The sequence below is a fragment of the Drosophila innubila genome, chromosome X, assembly GCF_004354385.1.
Source record: "Drosophila innubila isolate TH190305 chromosome X, UK_Dinn_1.0, whole genome shotgun sequence".
Classification (NCBI taxonomy): Eukaryota; Metazoa; Arthropoda; class Insecta; order Diptera; family Drosophilidae; genus Drosophila; species Drosophila innubila.
Window position 1 is genome coordinate 4730834 of NC_047626.1, and position 18570 is coordinate 4749403.

Genomic DNA, 18570 nt, shown 5'->3' on the forward strand with positions numbered 1-18570 from the left:
CAGCCACAAAGAAGACAAACAATAACAACAACAACCACAACAAGAACCGCAACAACAACTACAACAACAAAAGCCGCCCTCCCACCCAAAAAAAAAAAGAAAAAAAAAAAATATTTGATACTAACGAAAAAGAGAGAAGAAAATATACAGAAAGAACTGACTACTGTGGCTAAAGCGAATAAAAGAAGGAAGAAAACAGAAGAGGAAGCAGAGGATGCAAGTGGAATTATAACTGCAAGGCTATCAAGTTGCGAGAGAGCGCCAAATTATCCAAGAGAGTGACAAAGAGAGAGTGTAATATACATATAAACTTACACAAAATACACAGACACAAGACAACAACAAAAAAGTTATACAGCAGCTGGCAGCTGAGAGCGCTGAGCGCCAACCATATAACATAAGAGAGAGTAACAAAATAAATAGAGAGAACGTGAGGGAGAGAGCGCCGATCGATACGCACGCAATATATATATATATACAAATATATCGATAAATTATCTTCCGTTACCTTCAAAAGCGCTGGTAAAGGGCACTGAGAGTATTTTTTGTTTATTTTAAAAAAATACTCGTGCACACACACTCTCAGGATATGTACGGCAACAATAATCCGGGTAGTAACAATAATAACGGTGGTTATCCCCCATACGGTTACAACAAGTCGAGGTAAATTTTAACTTTAGTTTCTTCATCTACCAACCATTATCAAAACCAATACCAAAAAAAAAAAAAATAAAACAAAATACCAACAAAAAATTAAAGAAATACTTCCTCCTTCTTCCTCTCCCAAAAATATTCCCCCAAACACACACACACAGACAAACACACACACACGAACACAACGTACTTGTACTACTACTAAAAAAAATATTTTTTTACTCCCAGTTAGAAAAAAATTTTTTTGCTTCCCAACTAAAAAAAATACAACTAACAGTAAATAAGGAATGTGTATGAGCTTGATTCTACTGAGCTTGTAATATACCTCATAGGATGTTACATTCGGTCAAATATACATACTTGGGCCCAGTAGAATCAGGCTATATGTTCCATTTTTTTTTTTTTTTGAAAAATCTATTTAATATGGTCGTAATAATAAAACACCTTTACAATTGATAAAGGAAATGTAGGAAAAAATACTGCCTAATGGCAGCGAATCTTCAGATAGTAGTAGAATAATAGTTAGAAATATCTGAACAGATATGAAAAAAACAAAAACAACTTAAATTTTAAGTAAATTTTTTTTTTATCTTCTGAAAAGTGAAACGAAAAGGTAGCGGAACAAAAGTTTCGGTATTCGAAAAGGTTCCGGTACTCAAATAGGTATTATTTCCTGGTTTACAGGGAATGTATATTTTTTATTGCATATTTCGCTGCGTTGGCAGCACTTTTTTTTTGTTAGGCGTATACTTTTTTTTTGTTTTTGTTAAATTGATCTTGAAATGTTCGCAGTGTATGCATTACATATATGAGCAAAATGATGACATGTGTTTGTGTGTGGCAACAACAACAATAACAATAATAGTCGGCTGTCAGAAATGATAAAGATGTGTCCGCAAAGGCATTTCCTGTTATCGATTTCTGTCTGTGCCACATGCCACATGCCACACATGCACTTGACAGAATCGAGAGGCCTCCGTTTATCAGCTAAGAAATCAACCGACTTTTCTCCCCACCCTACCACCTCCATAATACACTCTCACTCTCACACACATACACATTGTTATTTTTTATTTTGATTCTTCTGATGTATGTACTTGTTATGAAATAATGCGAAAAAAAAATATATGAAAAAGAAAAAGAAACAGCAGAAAGAGTAACAAATAACAATGGACACTTGTGCAACGACTACAACAACATAAAAAGCTGCTAACAACAACAATGCGAAACTACAAGAATAAGTAATATTAATCTAATAGATGTACTAGATTGTACAGTAACTAATTAACTAAATTAAGCACAAGGCAAACAAGCTCAAGCCAAGCTAAACAAAAGCGTGCACACACACAAAACACACAGCAAGCAAAAAGCAGTCTGGCAACTCTGTAATATCAAAATTACAATCTCTCTCTGTAGTAACAAATTACATATGACACGATCCTTGAATTAAGCGCCCTTGTATTTTATTTCAAGCTCTCATTCAATACACACAAAAACACACAAATATCGTTCATTGATAAGGGTTGCCACTTTTTTTTAAATATTTAATTTTGTTTTGTGTTTTCGTTTGTATATTATATTTTATTTATTTTTTTTTGCTGTAGATTCTAAGCTCTCAGTTCTCAGTCGCCATTAAAAAGTTCTGTTAACACACACTTTCGCACAATCTCTCAATCACCTGTATTTTGTATCTTCATAGTTAACAGACGGCGTGCAGGCAGCCCAATGTAAATGCCATGTAAACTAACATAAAGCAATATATAAAACGCGTCGCGGTTTTTTTGTTTTCGCAGTGTGTCTTGTGATAACAAATGTTAAAAAATTAAATAAGTTAACATAACGTAACATTAACGTAACGTAAGCATAACTCAACGTAACGCCAAGCTCTTCCACTCTTCCACGTAACTGTAACTGTTAACACTGCATTTAAGAGAAACACAAACGAATAAGAAGAAAAGAAGTCAAAATGAAAAAACACGCTGCTGTACGATCCATTACGATCCTGTTTTGATCCAACACCCCAGGGCTCTATCAATAATATCAAATTTCTAACCGAGGACCCCTAAGCGGTTAACGGCCTAACAACGTTTTCGTGCGGCCTGTGCAACCTAAACTGTCTCACAATGTACCGGTAAATGTTGTAAAAGCTAAACAAATCTAAAAAAAAAACAATTAGTCAATTCTACTTTAAATGATGTATTTGATTTATATTTAGTTTTTTTTTATTACGTTACGTTTTGCATTACGTCATGTCAAAGAACGCCACAATCACTCAACGAATTTCACTCATGCGAATTTCACACTCAATCGCCCATAGCTCGTAGGCCTAAGCTATTTTTTTTTTTTTTATAAATATACTACATAAGACTTTTTTTTTTTGCCGAGTTCTCTTGCACTTAGCTGACCCGATCCGACCTATAAAACAACCCCAAGCCTAACATAAAAATCTTACTCTCCTCTACCCACTCCAAACTTTGGAGAGATCCTTGGCTTTGGTGCCAAGTGGGCCAAAAGTCTTGGTGGCGCCATTGTTTATGATGCTGCCTTAATGATTTTGCACACTTCTTTTGCTGTAGCTTGTGGATTGCATGTGGGTCAAAAGCGTGTGTGCGCTGTTGCCACACTTCACAAACTTCAGTTTCTTTCGATTTGCTGCCATTATTCTCGTCCTTTTCCCCTTTATCTTATTGCTAATTGCAGCGGCATTTAAATTTATGGCTTAAATGTAAACAAGCAGCGAGCTGAATATAGAGAGAGAAAGGGAGAGAGAGAGATTGCAAGTCACGTGCAGCGCAATCATAAATTGTGTCAGGACCTTGACACATGCTAAGCAGCGCAGTAACAGCAACAGTAGCAGTAACAGCAGCAGTAACAGCTGCAGTAACAGCTGCAGTAGCAGTAACAGCAGCAGTAGCAGTAACAGCAACAGCACTGTTAAGCTTAAGTTATGCTTAAGTCTATGTTATGTATGTATGTTATCTATGTCTGTTAGTTAACAGTTAGCTTAGTTGTTAAGCAGCGCAGCAACAGTTGTTGTTGTAGTCGTACACACACACACTCCGCCGACCTGTTCAAATATGTCAATGCATACATATGCTCATACTTTTGTCTCACTTGCACTCGCTCTGCAGCGAAGCAACATTAAAAAGAAATTAGTGATGTTAAATAAATTCGATGTAAAAATCGATACTTAACTAGTTAATATATATATCTATATATATATGCATATTTTTATATGACTTGAAATAAGTATATATACATGTATAGATTTTACAAAAGTTAAAGTATCGATGTATCGAGTTGTTTTAAATCACTAAAAAAAAAAAAACAAATAAAAAAAAGGTAAATGCAAATAATTTTTGCAACAACAAGACCTTGGGGCATGCAGCAAACACATCAATCAGCCACAAGAACAACAACAAAAACAACAACAACAGCAGCAGCAGCAGCAAGAAGAAGATCAACAATCAGTATTATTTATAATATGTTTAAAAACAGCCCTATTTGAGGCACAGCCTTGATGGTAACACTTAAAGATGAGACAGGGATACGTCCAACGTATCCGGCGTATTTTTCTTCCACATTGTCCGCCTTTTAAACACCTTACGGACTGGGGGTGTCTTCAATATCAACAATCAACAAAGTCTACAATCAACAATCTCAACAATCAACAACAACAACAATAGCAGCAGCAACAGCCAGTGTGACCAACTGCACTTAATAATTCAAGTGCCATATATTTTTGTTGTTTTTTTTAATGTGCTAACAAATGGTTGTAATTTTTTTTATATTTTTTTTATACGAAGATCGGTGACAATATAAAAATGCAGTCGATCTTGTTTTTTAAGCTTCATAGCTAGCAGTGTGACCAACTACTTAAATTTTTTTATATTTTTTTTAATGTGCTACCAAATTGTGGTAATTTTTTTTTTTTTATACCAAGATCGTTTACAATGTTAATTTATCAGTCGATCTTAGCCAAGTTATTAAAAAAAAAAAAGGAAGCTAAGAGAGTAAACAAAAATAAAAATATACATATTCTCTCTCTTGAACACAAACACACACAATCAACTTGACACACATACAACTACAACAATCCACACAAACTAACACACACACAACCACACTCCCAAAATATATTCCTTGTACTTTTGTCAGTTAATTTAATTGTGTAGACATCATCTCTTTCCACAGCCGAGCAGCATTATCAAGCGATCTCAACAGCGATACCGACAGACAGAAACGTTTAGTTAGTATGTCGTGAGGTTACAATTTTTTTTATTTAAATTTTACATATTATTTTGTACATATATGTATATGAAATATATATATATATAAAGAAACTGGTGTGATAACTCACTCTGTGACGCAACAACAAAATGTTCCTTAAACGAAGACGCCGGCAACGCCTGTAAGTAAAAGACTCCTTGACATTTTAACATAACATTTAAAAATACAAAAAAAAAAAAAAAAAATACGAAAAAATAATGTCATGCATTCCTAAGTTAAACTAGACACTTAAATACACAATGTCTACAATCAACACAATCAACAACATCAACTACAACAACAGTTTTTATCAACTGTCCACGCGGGAAATGTTAAAAAACAAATACACAGTCAAAAAATATTGTGAGGTTCTGTTAACTAGAACTTCAGTTTGCAATTCCCCTCCAATGCCAAGTCCTAACAAAATTTAAACAGCCAAGTTACAGAGAAAAAAATTATTGAAAAACTTTTTTTTACATATTTTTTTATGTGTTAAAAATGAATTTGAAAAAAATTTATTACAAATTTTTTTTTTTTTTTTTATAAAAGTGATTATAAAGAAGTGTACCACACAATTGTTCCGAATTGTTTAAAATGGGCTTTTAAAATTTCAGTGTAAATTATAAAAATGTGATATCAGTGTAAGCTAAAGAAATCAAGTGCGAATTTTCAGCTGCTCAGGTCAAAAGTCAAAGTCAAAATCAATATATACAATCAGCAAGTCAACTATATAATGTCTTTAAGGCATTAAGCAACGTTTTCTCTATATACTCATTTAGAAATCCATTGTGAGAATATTGCGAAAACGTTGCTAAAAGTTGTCGTTTGCCAAATTTGTTCGATGTCTCTTTGCAGACAATACACTTCTCTGATTAGTTCGTAAGCTCTATAAGATAACGTCTAGTTATTATATGAAGTCAATGATTGATTGAAACAGCACGCTGTTAGATTATTAACAGCGAGCTAACAGTGCTCAATCATTGACTCATTAGCTCATTCTGACCTTGTTTTAAGCCTTAAGTTAGTACTATAAGATTTATCCATTCATACATCAAACTCATTTCAAAGAACCAAAAGTAAATTGCGCTTTATAACCACCACTTATTATATTATTATATTTTAATAATGTTTATTTAACAATTGAATGAAATCACATCAATACCGAGAAATGCTAATATTTTAATATTATTTTGTTCCTCTTCAATCAATCAATCAAACGATCATTCAACAGCGGTGGGCGTGTATTTGGCATGTCACATTCACTGCCATCAGGAATGGTACGTATTTACACACACTGTTAAAAAAAAAACAAATAAATTTTTGTATTTTATTTGAACATAAAGTTCGAAATCAATCAAAATCAAATTTCATTGCATGTGCAAAAATAAAATACAGACTAATGAAAAAAAAAAAAAAATGAATACATCAAATAAAATAATGCCATTTGCAATTGATAATTGAAATTTTTTGTTTTCGGTTTTGTATGTTTATTCAATATACTTAAATTTATTCTAGTTGAATGTTATTGAGTTTGTCTCATTGAACGCTCTGGGGCACACGCTTGAATCTTTAATCTCAAAATCGTTTTTTTTGTGGATGCTCAACATATTTGATTTAACAAAAAATAAAATTAAAAAAAAAAAAAAACCAAGAGATACAAATAATATTTTAAACTTGAAGTTTGCATTTTGATAAAGAAACTAAACTAAACATAAGAAAACTAAACAAAAGTCACAATAAAATACTAAACAGGCAACAACAACATCAACAACAACAACAAACAGCAACAACACCACAACAATAACAAAAAGAAATAGAAAAAAAATATAGAAAAAATGCATTGCATACTTTGCGGCCTTGTGCTGCTGTCCAAGCACTTTCATTTCCTCCACCTTCACTTACACACATTCTTACACACACATACTCACAGATACACCCACACACACATACACCTGTGCCCTTAAGCGGCTTTTTCTTTTGCTTCTTTTATTCTCACACACTTTGCAATTCCCTTTAACCTTTAAATGCAACGCTGAATGCCGTTAACTATTTGCAGTTATTCATATACTACACTCCCACACTTCCACTCACACACACACACACACACACATACACACGTACACATACACCTACACAAATACCCAAAGCAATATTCATATACAACCACAGCGAAAGCTTTCAATTCCAATGCTCTTAACATATTTTGCACTAGCGTCTGTGAGCGCTGTTAAAACGCATTAACATGCGACTGTTAAAGTTCGAGTAGCAACTGTTAAAATCATAAAGCACGTAACGAGCAAAATGTAAAGGTGCTGTGAGAGCGCTGTTAACATGCGACTGTTAAGTACGAGTAGCTGTAACTGTAACTGTTAAAAATCAACAAAATAAAGTACGCACGTTTTACATTCTAAACAAATGAACGTTACATTCAAATATTTTTATTGAATTTTCTTCAACTAATTTAATGCATTTAACAATTTGTAGAGTTTTTAACAGCTTGTATGAATGTGATCATGAGCGAGAGAGAGAGAGAGAGAGAGCGTATGTTGTTGTTGATGCTGCTGCAATGTTTATCGATAACAGATAATAATACTTATATTTTTAATCGAGTCCATCCAATCGAGTCGTCGTCCCGCTCTAACACAACATTCCCCAAAAGAAAAATCAAAGAAAATGATAAATAACAAGTACAGCGTTTTATGAGGCCTTCTCTCAACATTAGAATATCTTTGTATGGTTAATTTGATTACAGTCACGTTATGCGTTCTCACCACAGGACACAGAATTTACATTTCCAAGTTCCTCGTCCCGTCGCGGTTACAATGATTTCCCAGGCGGTAATGGCGGTAGCGCCAATTCCCTTGGCGGCAACATCTGCAATATGCCGCCAATGGCCAGCAACAATTCGCTGAACAATCTATGCGGTCTATCGATTGGCAGCGGTGGCAGCGATGATCATATGATGAACGATCAACGCAACAATAGCAACACCAATTTGATAGTCAACTATCTGCCGCAGGATATGACTGATCGCGAACTGTATGCGCTATTCAGAGCCATTGGACCCATCAACACGTGCAGAATCATGAGAGACTATAAGGTAAGTTATCACATTTAAGCGCATTCAAACTAGAAAAAGCTTTAACACACTTGTAGGGCGAATTTGTCAAAACGCCGTCTTTAACTCCGATGAATTTATCATATCTGTGTTGTGTTTAAATTTCCAACTTGTATCTTGAGCCGTTTGGCCTGTACAATGCTTAGCCAGTTGGACAAACAACTTTATATACATAGATTAATGCATTAAATTGTTTGTGCTTAATTCTGAAAAAAAAAAACTTTAAATACTCACAACAAAATGCAATTCGAAGCTTAACAACTAAATCCTTATGTATGTTATTATGTTTGAAGGCTTTTAAAAGCTGTCAATCATAGTTTTTTTTGAGCCGTAAAAGAGAGAGCATTATAAAGATAATTTTAAAGTGCTTTCAAAGCTTATTAAAGCTGTCAGCTGTATTTAATTTAATGTTTAAAGCTTTAACAGCTGTTTAGGTAATATTTTTGACTATAAATTGATGCAATAATCAATTGTTTTCTTTAACTTCATAGACTGGCTACAGTTTTGGTTATGCTTTCGTGGACTTCACATCCGAAATGGACTCGCAGCGTGCTATTAAAGTGCTCAATGGCATCACAGTGCGCAACAAGCGGCTAAAGGTAAGTGCAAATTAGCCAATTCTTAAATTTAAATCATATATTTACAATTTCATTAAGGTTTCATATGCGCGTCCTGGCGGTGAATCCATCAAGGATACCAATCTGTATGTGACCAATCTGCCGCGCACGATAACCGATGATCAGCTGGACACCATTTTTGGCAAATACGGTTCCATTGTGCAGAAGAATATATTGCGTGATAAGCTCACCGGTCGCCCAAGGGGCGTGGCATTTGTACGGTAAGTTGAAACGGTTCAATAGCTAACGATAGTTTCGTATTTCGATATACATGTTCTCAATAACAAAAAATCGATAATACCAACACTTGATCATTCAGAGACGGGCCTAATTAAGTACTTATTTAATGAAATTGCCATTTCATTGGCATTGAAAAAACTTAGTGCTAATGAAATTTCAATACACTAGCTTTGAAAAAAAGATGTGCTAGTGAAAATTTTTTAATTAGTAATGCTTAAAAAATCAATTAATTATTTTTATGTGTTTGGCATTAAATATTGCTAATGAAATCGGATGTTAATGAGCATTAGCATTGAATTAAAATTAGGTACTTTAAAAAAATGTTAATAAATGTAAAATAAAATGTTAAAAATTAATAAAAACGTTAATTAAAAACAAAATTGTATTTTTTTAAATGTTTTTAATTTTTAAAATATTTTTAACGTTTATTAACATTATTTTAAAGTATCAAATTTTTTGTTTTTTTATTCAATGCTAATGCTAATTAACATACGATTTCATTAGCAATATTTAATGCTTAAAACAAATTATTCATTGATTCTTTTTACTAGCAATACTTTTTTCAATGCTAGTGAAATAAAATTTCATTAGCACTACTTTTTTTCAATGGTAATTAAAAAGTAATGATAATGCTTAAAGGCACAACTCTGTAATCATTAACGCATTCTCATAACGCAACATTTTTTAATCATTTTCTCTTTCATTACCATTCTTTTTTCTCTTTATTTTTGATTTTGTTGCATCTTTGCATCTACTATCGTAATGTTATCGACAACTACAAAAAAAAAAAAAAAAAAAAAAAAAAACATACAACAACAGCTACAACAAACGCGAGGAGGCACAGGAGGCAATCTCGGCGCTGAACAATGTCATACCGGAGGGAGGATCACAGCCGTTGTCGGTGCGTCTGGCCGAGGAGCATGGCAAGGCAAAGGCGGCGCATTTCATGTCCCAAATGGGCATGGGACCACCGCAGGCACCACCACCACCACCTCCACCACCAGCGCACATGGCCGCTGGCTTCAATAATATGGTTCACAGAGGTAGATCAATCAAATCACAACAGCGCTTCCAAAAAACGCATCCCTACTTTGATGCACAAAAGTTTATCTAAACAACAGAAAAAACGACAACAAAAAATCATAAAAAAAATAAAAAAAAAAAAATAATGCAAATCAACGTAACAACAACAACAACATCAAACAAAAAAACCAAACAACAGACCAGTTATACATAACAATTTTATGTATATATATCATATACAATCTATATATATATATCCATATTTTTTTGACAAACCACAGCATAAGATGCAAAATCACAGCTCTAACAACAACAACAACAAAAACATACAAACAACCACAACAACAACAACTTAAGAATTAATATAATAGTTATATTAAACTTTTAGTTCTCTTTAATTATTTTGCTTTAGGAAGTACTCTCTACTTTTAATGAAACACAAAACAATTTCTTGTTGCAATTATTATATTTGTTTTTCCTGATTAACTTTTAATTTTAATGTAAATTACACATAAACATAAAAACAAACACTGATTATATGTTTATGTATATATTATAATAATATATATATAAACTAACAACAAATGACGACAACAAATTGAATTGTATATTAGTGTAAAATGATTTTTTTAACAAAACTTGGAAAAAAAACAAAAAAAAATATGGATAAAAATTAATTGCGTATTTTTAAAATTAAAATTAACTTTAGAAAATACTAACAAAAACAAAAAAAAGGTAAAAAAATACTGAAGAAAAAAACGAAAAGAAAACAGTTTTTTGTAAGCTTTTTCAACGCTTCAGATTTAGTTTAGAACTACCCCCTAACCACCCACCCCCCAACAACAACAACAACAACCACAGCACCTTAGCACACATACATACAAAAAAAAAAACAACAACAACAACACGATAAAACATAGCATAAAAGTAAAAGAAGAGAAAATAAACTGAAAACCAGATCGATAAGAGAAAAAACACAACAAATAAGATGAAAAAATATCGAACCCAAGTGCCGTAGAACCTTAAACAACGATCGATTAAACACCAGCAGCATCATCAGGAGCTATCGATAACTGTGTAACGATAACATCGTTTTTTTTCTGTTTTTGTGCTTAAAAGGAGCTATACGAAATGAATAGAGGGAGAGAGAGAGCAATTGCTATATAGAATGAATACACACATATACATATGAATATATCTATTTTTTTTACATATACATAGACAACTGTGAAGTGTGTGTGTGTGTGTGTGAAACAACGTACTGAAAGCAACTCAAATACCCCACGTAATAAAAAACAAGACAAAAAATATAAGGAAACATCAATCAATAAACAATTAAACGACAAACAAAAAAAAAAGAAATTTAAATAAAGCAACGTGCAAATTTTTTTGAACATTTTTTTAAAGTGGAATGCTAAAGAAAGCGATAAAGATACATAAAGAAAGATACATAAATGCAATGAACCTAAAATGAATCCAAAATGAACTCAGTACGGACATAACGATAAATATATATACATATATATTAAAAAAAAAAAAGAAATCAAAAGAAATTGAAGCGTTGCCCTGTTTGTTACACAACTATATATTCATCCCTCTCTGACCTATAAGCAATTAATGCACAATCGTATCACATTTATGATTTCTCAATTTATACTCCCCCCAACAACAACAACAACAATAACCAAGAAACAAATACAATTCTTATATTCTCATAAAGTTTAAAACAAAATATAATAATAAATTTATAAAAAAAAAAAGAAAAAATCTTACAAATAGTTATAGCTTATACCATATACTGACTATATAACGTATCTATATCTGAATAGCGTTAAATCTTAAATTATTTAGTTTGTAGTGCGTTAACAAAAGCAACAACAACCACGCCGAGCAACAAGCAGCGACAACAACAAACAATGATCTAAATACACACACATATGTATATGTATATATATATACATATATGACTATATAAATACATATATATGTATATCTAGTATATACTCGATGTATATATATGAAAAAGTATAAAAATAAAAAGCCAAACGCAAAACAAAACAAAAAAAACAAAATTTTTTTTTATTTTTTTTTTTGTTTGTAAAAGCAAAAAAAAATTGTTACAACGGGACAACAAGTTCTATTCGTATGCGTGTGACTGTGTCTCTGTGTGTGAGCGTGCGTGCGTGTGTGTGTGTGCGTGTGAGTGTTGCCGTACTTTTTTTCTCCTTTTTTTTTTTGTTGCTCACCAAAACCGACGACAGATGGCGCTCGCGAATGCTGCAGACTTGAGTTTGTTGTGAAAGACAGACAAAACGAGAGAGAAAGAGAGAGAGAGAGAGAGAGAGAAAGAGTTACAGAGACAGGGACAGGGACACTAATGACTGTTATGAAAAGCAGGCGTGGCGCATGGTAAGTATGCGCGCACTCTCATGGCCGATAACGGGGTGAATTTCAAAGTGTTATCGATCGATTAACCAGCCCGATCACGATCACGATCACACATTTGAATCCAAAGCCCCCAAAACTATTTTGTTTTTTTTTTATATGTGCAAATTATCGACGTGCTGTTCTACATTCTTTTTTTTTTTTCTCTAATTGAAAAAGTGTTGAACTATTTTTTTTTTTTTTTTTTGGCTGCGATAAAACTTAAAGTAAACTGAATGCTAAAAACAAGAAAAATAAAGGCAACCAAACACCCCTTTATCGGTTCCAGTGCCAAAAACGAGTATGAAACATAAAGAAAAACAAAAAAATATAATCTCTATCTACTTGTTCAAATACTATATAAATGTATGTTTTTTTTCATATTTTTTTGCAAGTGTATCATGCATAAAAAAAATCATACAAAACATTGTACGACTGGTTTTGTTCTCTTTCTGTTTTTTTTTTGACATGCCTGAAACAAGTGTTGACAAGTGTTTCTTATAAATGTTTATATATATATTTTTTTTTTTTTTTTTTTTTTTTTGGTGCTAGCCGTTAAGCATACGCCTATCAGCCTTACATAAACCATAATAAATCTATATAAACATGTATTTTGTTCTATTTAAATTACATTTTTTACATGTGCCTGCTGTTTCAGTGTTAATTAAATTTATAAAACAAAAAACTTTCTAAATCAACAGGCAAACTATTTAAAAAAAAAAACACTCATAACTCATTCTAACTGTGCAGCTTCTTCCCCTATTTTATTACCCTCTCCACACCAGGCAACAAAATTTTTTAATATATTTTTTTTTGTTAGACTCGTGATTTTGTTTCTCAGTTAAATCGATTTTTTTTTTTAATTTGATGTTGTTGTTTATTTACGTACGTCTCTGATATTATGTCTTTTTCATATAATTTTTTTTTTTAGTTAATTTATACTTGTGAATTATTTGCTGAGGATAGTTTATTTTAACATAATCAATCGAAAGAAAGTTTATCTAGTTTATTGCCTTTAGTATTCGAGTAGTTTGTGTTTTATCTATATTTATAGTATTTGTATTCTTATATATAACATTTGTTGCCGTAGTAGAAGCACTAACCGGGTCTCGGCATTATCTGTTTGCCACGCCCATTTAGCCAACTAACCCCGAACTCATTTCATCATACTATATATTTTTTATCAATTCTACTGACTTTGATTTTTCTTGACGACATGAAAACGAAAAAAAAAAATATGAAAAGAAAAACCAAATAATATTTATAAAATTTATAAAACATATTTCAACCATAACAAAAAAAAAAAAAAAAAATACTTAGTTGGCGCCGACAACTAATAAGTTGTACAATTTGTTTATTTTTTTCATTTTTTTTTATAGACGGAGCAATGGAAAAATTACGCTCATTATTCGATGCTATTTGCGATGCTATCTTTGGTCTCGATAGTAATTATTCCTTTTATATTCTCTACTATGCCTAATGATAATCATAATCATAATTCTCTTGTTCTTTGATTTTTTTTTTTTTTTTTTTTGAGAGCACTTAAGCAAGTACGAGTCTAAATATATATATAAATATATATATAGTTTAAGTAGCTTAACGACAGACAGACTATATACAGACACTTTCACTGGCTGGCAATGCATATTGCAGACGAAAGAAGCGCGACGAGAAGTAATTTAAAGTTTTTTTTACACTTCTCCTTTAACTAATTTTAATGCTGCTGTAAGAGAAGCGAAGCGAGAAGCAAAATACTTCTTCAGACTTCGGATTTTCTTTTAATGCTTATCCTTGAAAACTTCGCATTTAAACTGTTACAATCTTTACTTGTCTAGAGAAGCTATTAAACTTCTCTATCTTTTAGTTTAAAGAGCATTAAAAATACTTCTCTTAGCGCTGCTTTCGTGCACTATTTTTTTTTGCCAGCCTCTCACATACATATATTAGTACATTACTTGACGTACATACACCTAATTAAGCAATTACATACCCTCTATCCACACAAATACATAACATAATCGACACAGCTCAAATCTATATACAATATTTTTATTCTTTTACTATCAATGCGAGCTTCAAATTCCGCCATATGCTGCAAAATTTAACAATTCCAAAAAAAAAAAGAAAAAAAAAATATTGAAACTTTTCAGAACGTGCCATGTTTTTTTTCCATACATTATTATTAATTTCTCATCTTTCATACAGCCTTGATATCCAAATTTAATAACGATACAGACAAAATGTAATTCGTAATTTATTTGACTCTCTCTCTCAAAAAAAAAAAAAAGAAAAGAATGGAAACGATAAAAATTCTAAAATAATTAGAGCGTTATTTGAAAAAGTTCCAATTGCAAAAAAATAATGTAAATTTAACTAAAAATAATTTCTAAAAAGATGAAAAAATTGCGCAAGATCCCTAAACGAGCTGCCTTCATAAAACATTCTCAAACTTTTTTGCTACTGATCAGTTTGGCTTGCGCTTAACTATACTATATAAAAAAAAAAAAAAAAAAAAAAAAAAAAAACAACTTTAACTTGAAGCTGTCTTATATTTTTATGTGTGTTTTTTGACGTTTTGTATAACTTTCACTAAATATATATACATATAGCGAATTTTGACTTTATGTAATGCTGAAGTCGAAATAATTTCAATAATTGTCCGATTCTTTGTCCGATCATTCACACAAAGACACACAAACAAACATACTCACTGCCTATCCACTCATCAGCATTTAATTGACCAAAAGAAATGAAGACAATAACAATTGTAATAATTATAATAATATTGATATTCTTATAACTTAGCTCGTCCCATGTATTGTGTTCAAATTTGTACTTTTTAGATGGTTCGTTTATCACTAATTTGTTCACGTTTGGCACGCAAATTTCAAACACACACACCCACACATAAACACACACATATATGTATTTTTCAATATGTATATGTTTGTGTCTATGTATAACATATCATCTTCATAGAGAAAATACCCCCCATAGCAGCGCTTTTATCTTGTTTTTTAACTCTTCCTATTTCCACAAAATTCCCAATCCCAATTGAAATATAAATGAAACAAAACATGGCACGTTTAATGAATGAATAAAGAAATTATAAAATTCCTCACGAGAACGTAAATCTTCCAAGAATTTCTTCTGTACGGTCGTGTAACAAAACCGGCTAAACGAAACGTAAAGCAAAATTTTACACAAAAACAGCAATAAAAAAAGAAATACGTGACGAGCTGAAAGCCAAAAAAAAAAAACAAAACTCGCAAAAACTTCTAAAAATATATATATATAAAGTAACAGAAAAACTAAATCCAGAAACAAATACAAAGAAAAAAAAAAAAACAAAATCCTTTAACGTAATACATTAAAAAAAAAAAGAAAACAACAAAACAAATAAACACACTAACCACACACTAAAATCAATACTACTTTTTTGTGTATATAAGTCTGTTATTATCTCTGTCCTCTTAAGTTACAGTTAGTATAACAGTTACATAAGTTAGTATAACAGTTATAAGTTAGTTTAGGGTTTTTTGTCGCAGCACTTGATAAAAAGAACAGCAAGAGAAATGTAATACTTAAATTTAGCTTAAATTTTAATATATATATTTGATGAATGCCAATTTTTTCAAATAGACGCGTTTATTTATTATGCTATTAACTGTTTACTAATAAATTTTTTATGTTTTTTTTATTTTTATTTTTTTGTACTCTTAAAAAACAAATTGAAAATTGTAGGTGAGAACTTTGCCGATTTGCTTGATGGACTGTACCGCCGGAAGTATCATTATCCCTACTTATAATTGACGCCGCAGCAGCAGCAGCAACTGCAATTCTATCAGCAGGCGTGCGGCTTTAATTCCAACAGCAACAACAACAACCTAAGCAGCAGCAGCAGCAACATCAACAGCAGCAGCAGCAACAACAGCAACAATCACATAAGTCAGAACATCAGCAATATGTTACAATATCATTCACATTACCATCAACAACAACAACAACAACAGCAACAGTCGCCACACCATCTCAACAATAACAGCAACAGCAACAACAACAATGGTCAGCTGCCACGCCTGAGCAATGCCGCCGCTGCACAACAACAACAACAGCCACAACAACAGCAACAACAACAGCAACACAGTAGCAACAATCATTACACACACAGCAGCAATGCACAACGCCAGCAACAACAGCAACACAATCCATCGCTCAGCTACAACCAACAACAATTGCAGTTGCCACGACAGCAACAACAGCAGCACAATCACAGCAACCTTAGCAACAATTTCCATAATCTAGGTTTGTCAACACACGCCAGCAGCAACAGCAACAGCAGCAGCAGCAATTGCCTCAGTTTGTCGGCGCAACGAGTTAGCGGTTTGCAACGTGGACAACAACAGCAACAACAGCAACAACAACAACAACAACAACAACAACAGCAACAACAAACAACAACCAACAACCAGCAACAACAGCACAGGCTGCTCAGCAGTGGCGGCGGCTTTCAGCAAACAACTGCTGGCTGTGACAGCAAGCTGCAGCAGCAACAACATCGGCGGCAGCGGCGGCAGCAGCAGCAAGTCAGCTAGCAATTATTTGTGGCAGACATAACCTTAAACTGGCAATAGACTTGACCTATACAACTATATATATAAACACACACACACACACTGACACACTCACACACACTGACACACTCACACACACTCACACACACTCATGTGGATCATTTTTTAGCGTCATTTATCTTTATGTTCTCAACGAATACCAATCAACTGTAAGCTTAAACAACTATATATGTTTTTTTTTTGATTGCTTTTTTTTTCGTTTAATTTTAAATGTTCCTCATTTATTTTATGTTTGTAATTTTTTTTTATTTTTGTGCTTTTTTTTTTGGGAGGAATCTTCTTTATGTAATAGTAAATAAATACATTAGTATTAGTACTACACACAGACACGCGTCAGGATTGGCTATATAAAGCGAAAAGATATAGATACTATAATTTAATGGAAAATGTGAGGTGTATCCACTATTTTTTTTTTTTGCTTAACTTTAGGCAAATGAATTTTTTTTTCCAAATATATTTATATATAATCGATATATATATAAACATACGTACATACATATATAACTAATATATATATATAAGGCTTAAGATGTGTTTTTTTTTATTATTATTATTATTATATGAATATTATAATTATTATATCGATTTATTCTGTTTCTGTGTCTAAACCGACTTACCGAACTATATATGCATATATGTATCTATTTAACTAATATATATGTATATTTTATAGCTGAAGATCTGTATTTTTTTTTTTTTTTCATAATTTATAAATGAATTTTTTTTCATATATGTAAACATTATAATTATAACAACAACAACAACAAAAAAAAAAGAATCGTTAACATGCTCAAGTTCAGGCTGTTCTTACCAACTATATAGAGACATGTGAAGAAGGAGAGAAAGTGGAAGAGGTGGAGGTGGAGAGTAGAGGAGAGGAGAGGAGGAGATAAAGGGTGTGGGCAGCACTGCCCGTTGTTGCCCGCGGGCGGCTCAAATGTGCAGCTTATTTTGGGGGGGTGCAACCCTTCCCCCCCGTAGCCTGTTCAACCAGACAAAATTACAACAAATTTTTTTTCATAGTTTATAAAAACAATTTTTTTCATAATTATAAAGAAAAACAAAAAAAAAACCAAACAACTTGAGCATGTTTAACACACACATTAAAACGAAACAGGAAAAATATGATAAAGAAGCGTAGAGAAAAAAAAGCACGTGATAAATGCCTGACAAAATGTAAAGAGAAAAGAAAAGCAAACACAAAACGAAATGCAAAATTATTAATTTGATTTTATTTTTTATTATTTATCCATCAAGTCCAAAAATCAACTAAAAATGTGGGCGTGGTTGCGTTTAAACAAAAAGAGAAATCTACAATTTGTATTGCTTGTAATTTTTTGATTGTAATTTTTTTTTTGAGTTTTGTTTTTTTGTTTTGATTTTAAGCCAATGAATGTGAACAATGCCACGCCCACAATTAATTATGTGAATGAAATTATTGAAATTACAAAAATCAATGTTCAGCTTGATATGAGAACAGTTCGCACAGAAATGCGTTGATTATGATCTTCTTCTTCTATATCCTTGATAAAGAAATTTTTATTTTTTTAATTTATTCTATTTTTGATTTTGACTTTGGTCTTTTAGTTTG

The 18570-nt window shown here is 32.1% G+C and overlaps 1 protein-coding gene across 9 annotated transcripts; it reads left to right on the forward strand.

Moving 5' to 3' along the window:
• On the forward strand, positions 1-16601 carry LOC117794213 (protein sex-lethal). 9 transcript variants are annotated; one of them, XR_004618395.1, is made up of 9 exons: positions 1-663; positions 6155-6200; positions 7676-8023; positions 8533-8640; positions 8698-8879; positions 9718-9941; positions 13725-13790; positions 16090-16231; positions 16391-16406. XR_004618395.1 is itself a non-coding variant. In XM_034634764.1 (9 exons), exons 2-9 carry the CDS (start codon positions 5034-5036, stop codon positions 16152-16154), a joined length of 1071 nt encoding a protein of 356 aa, XP_034490655.1. In that variant the 5' UTR covers positions 1-663; positions 4830-5033; the 3' UTR covers positions 16155-16601. The 9 variants fall into 9 exon arrangements, 8 of the variants coding, with proteins under 8 accessions (XP_034490655.1, XP_034490656.1, XP_034490658.1 ...); XM_034634764.1 differs by adding an exon at positions 4830-5065 and having other exon boundaries at positions 16090-16601; XM_034634765.1 differs by adding an exon at positions 4849-5065 and having other exon boundaries at positions 16090-16601.
• The last annotated feature ends 1969 nt before the right edge of the window (positions 16602-18570 follow it).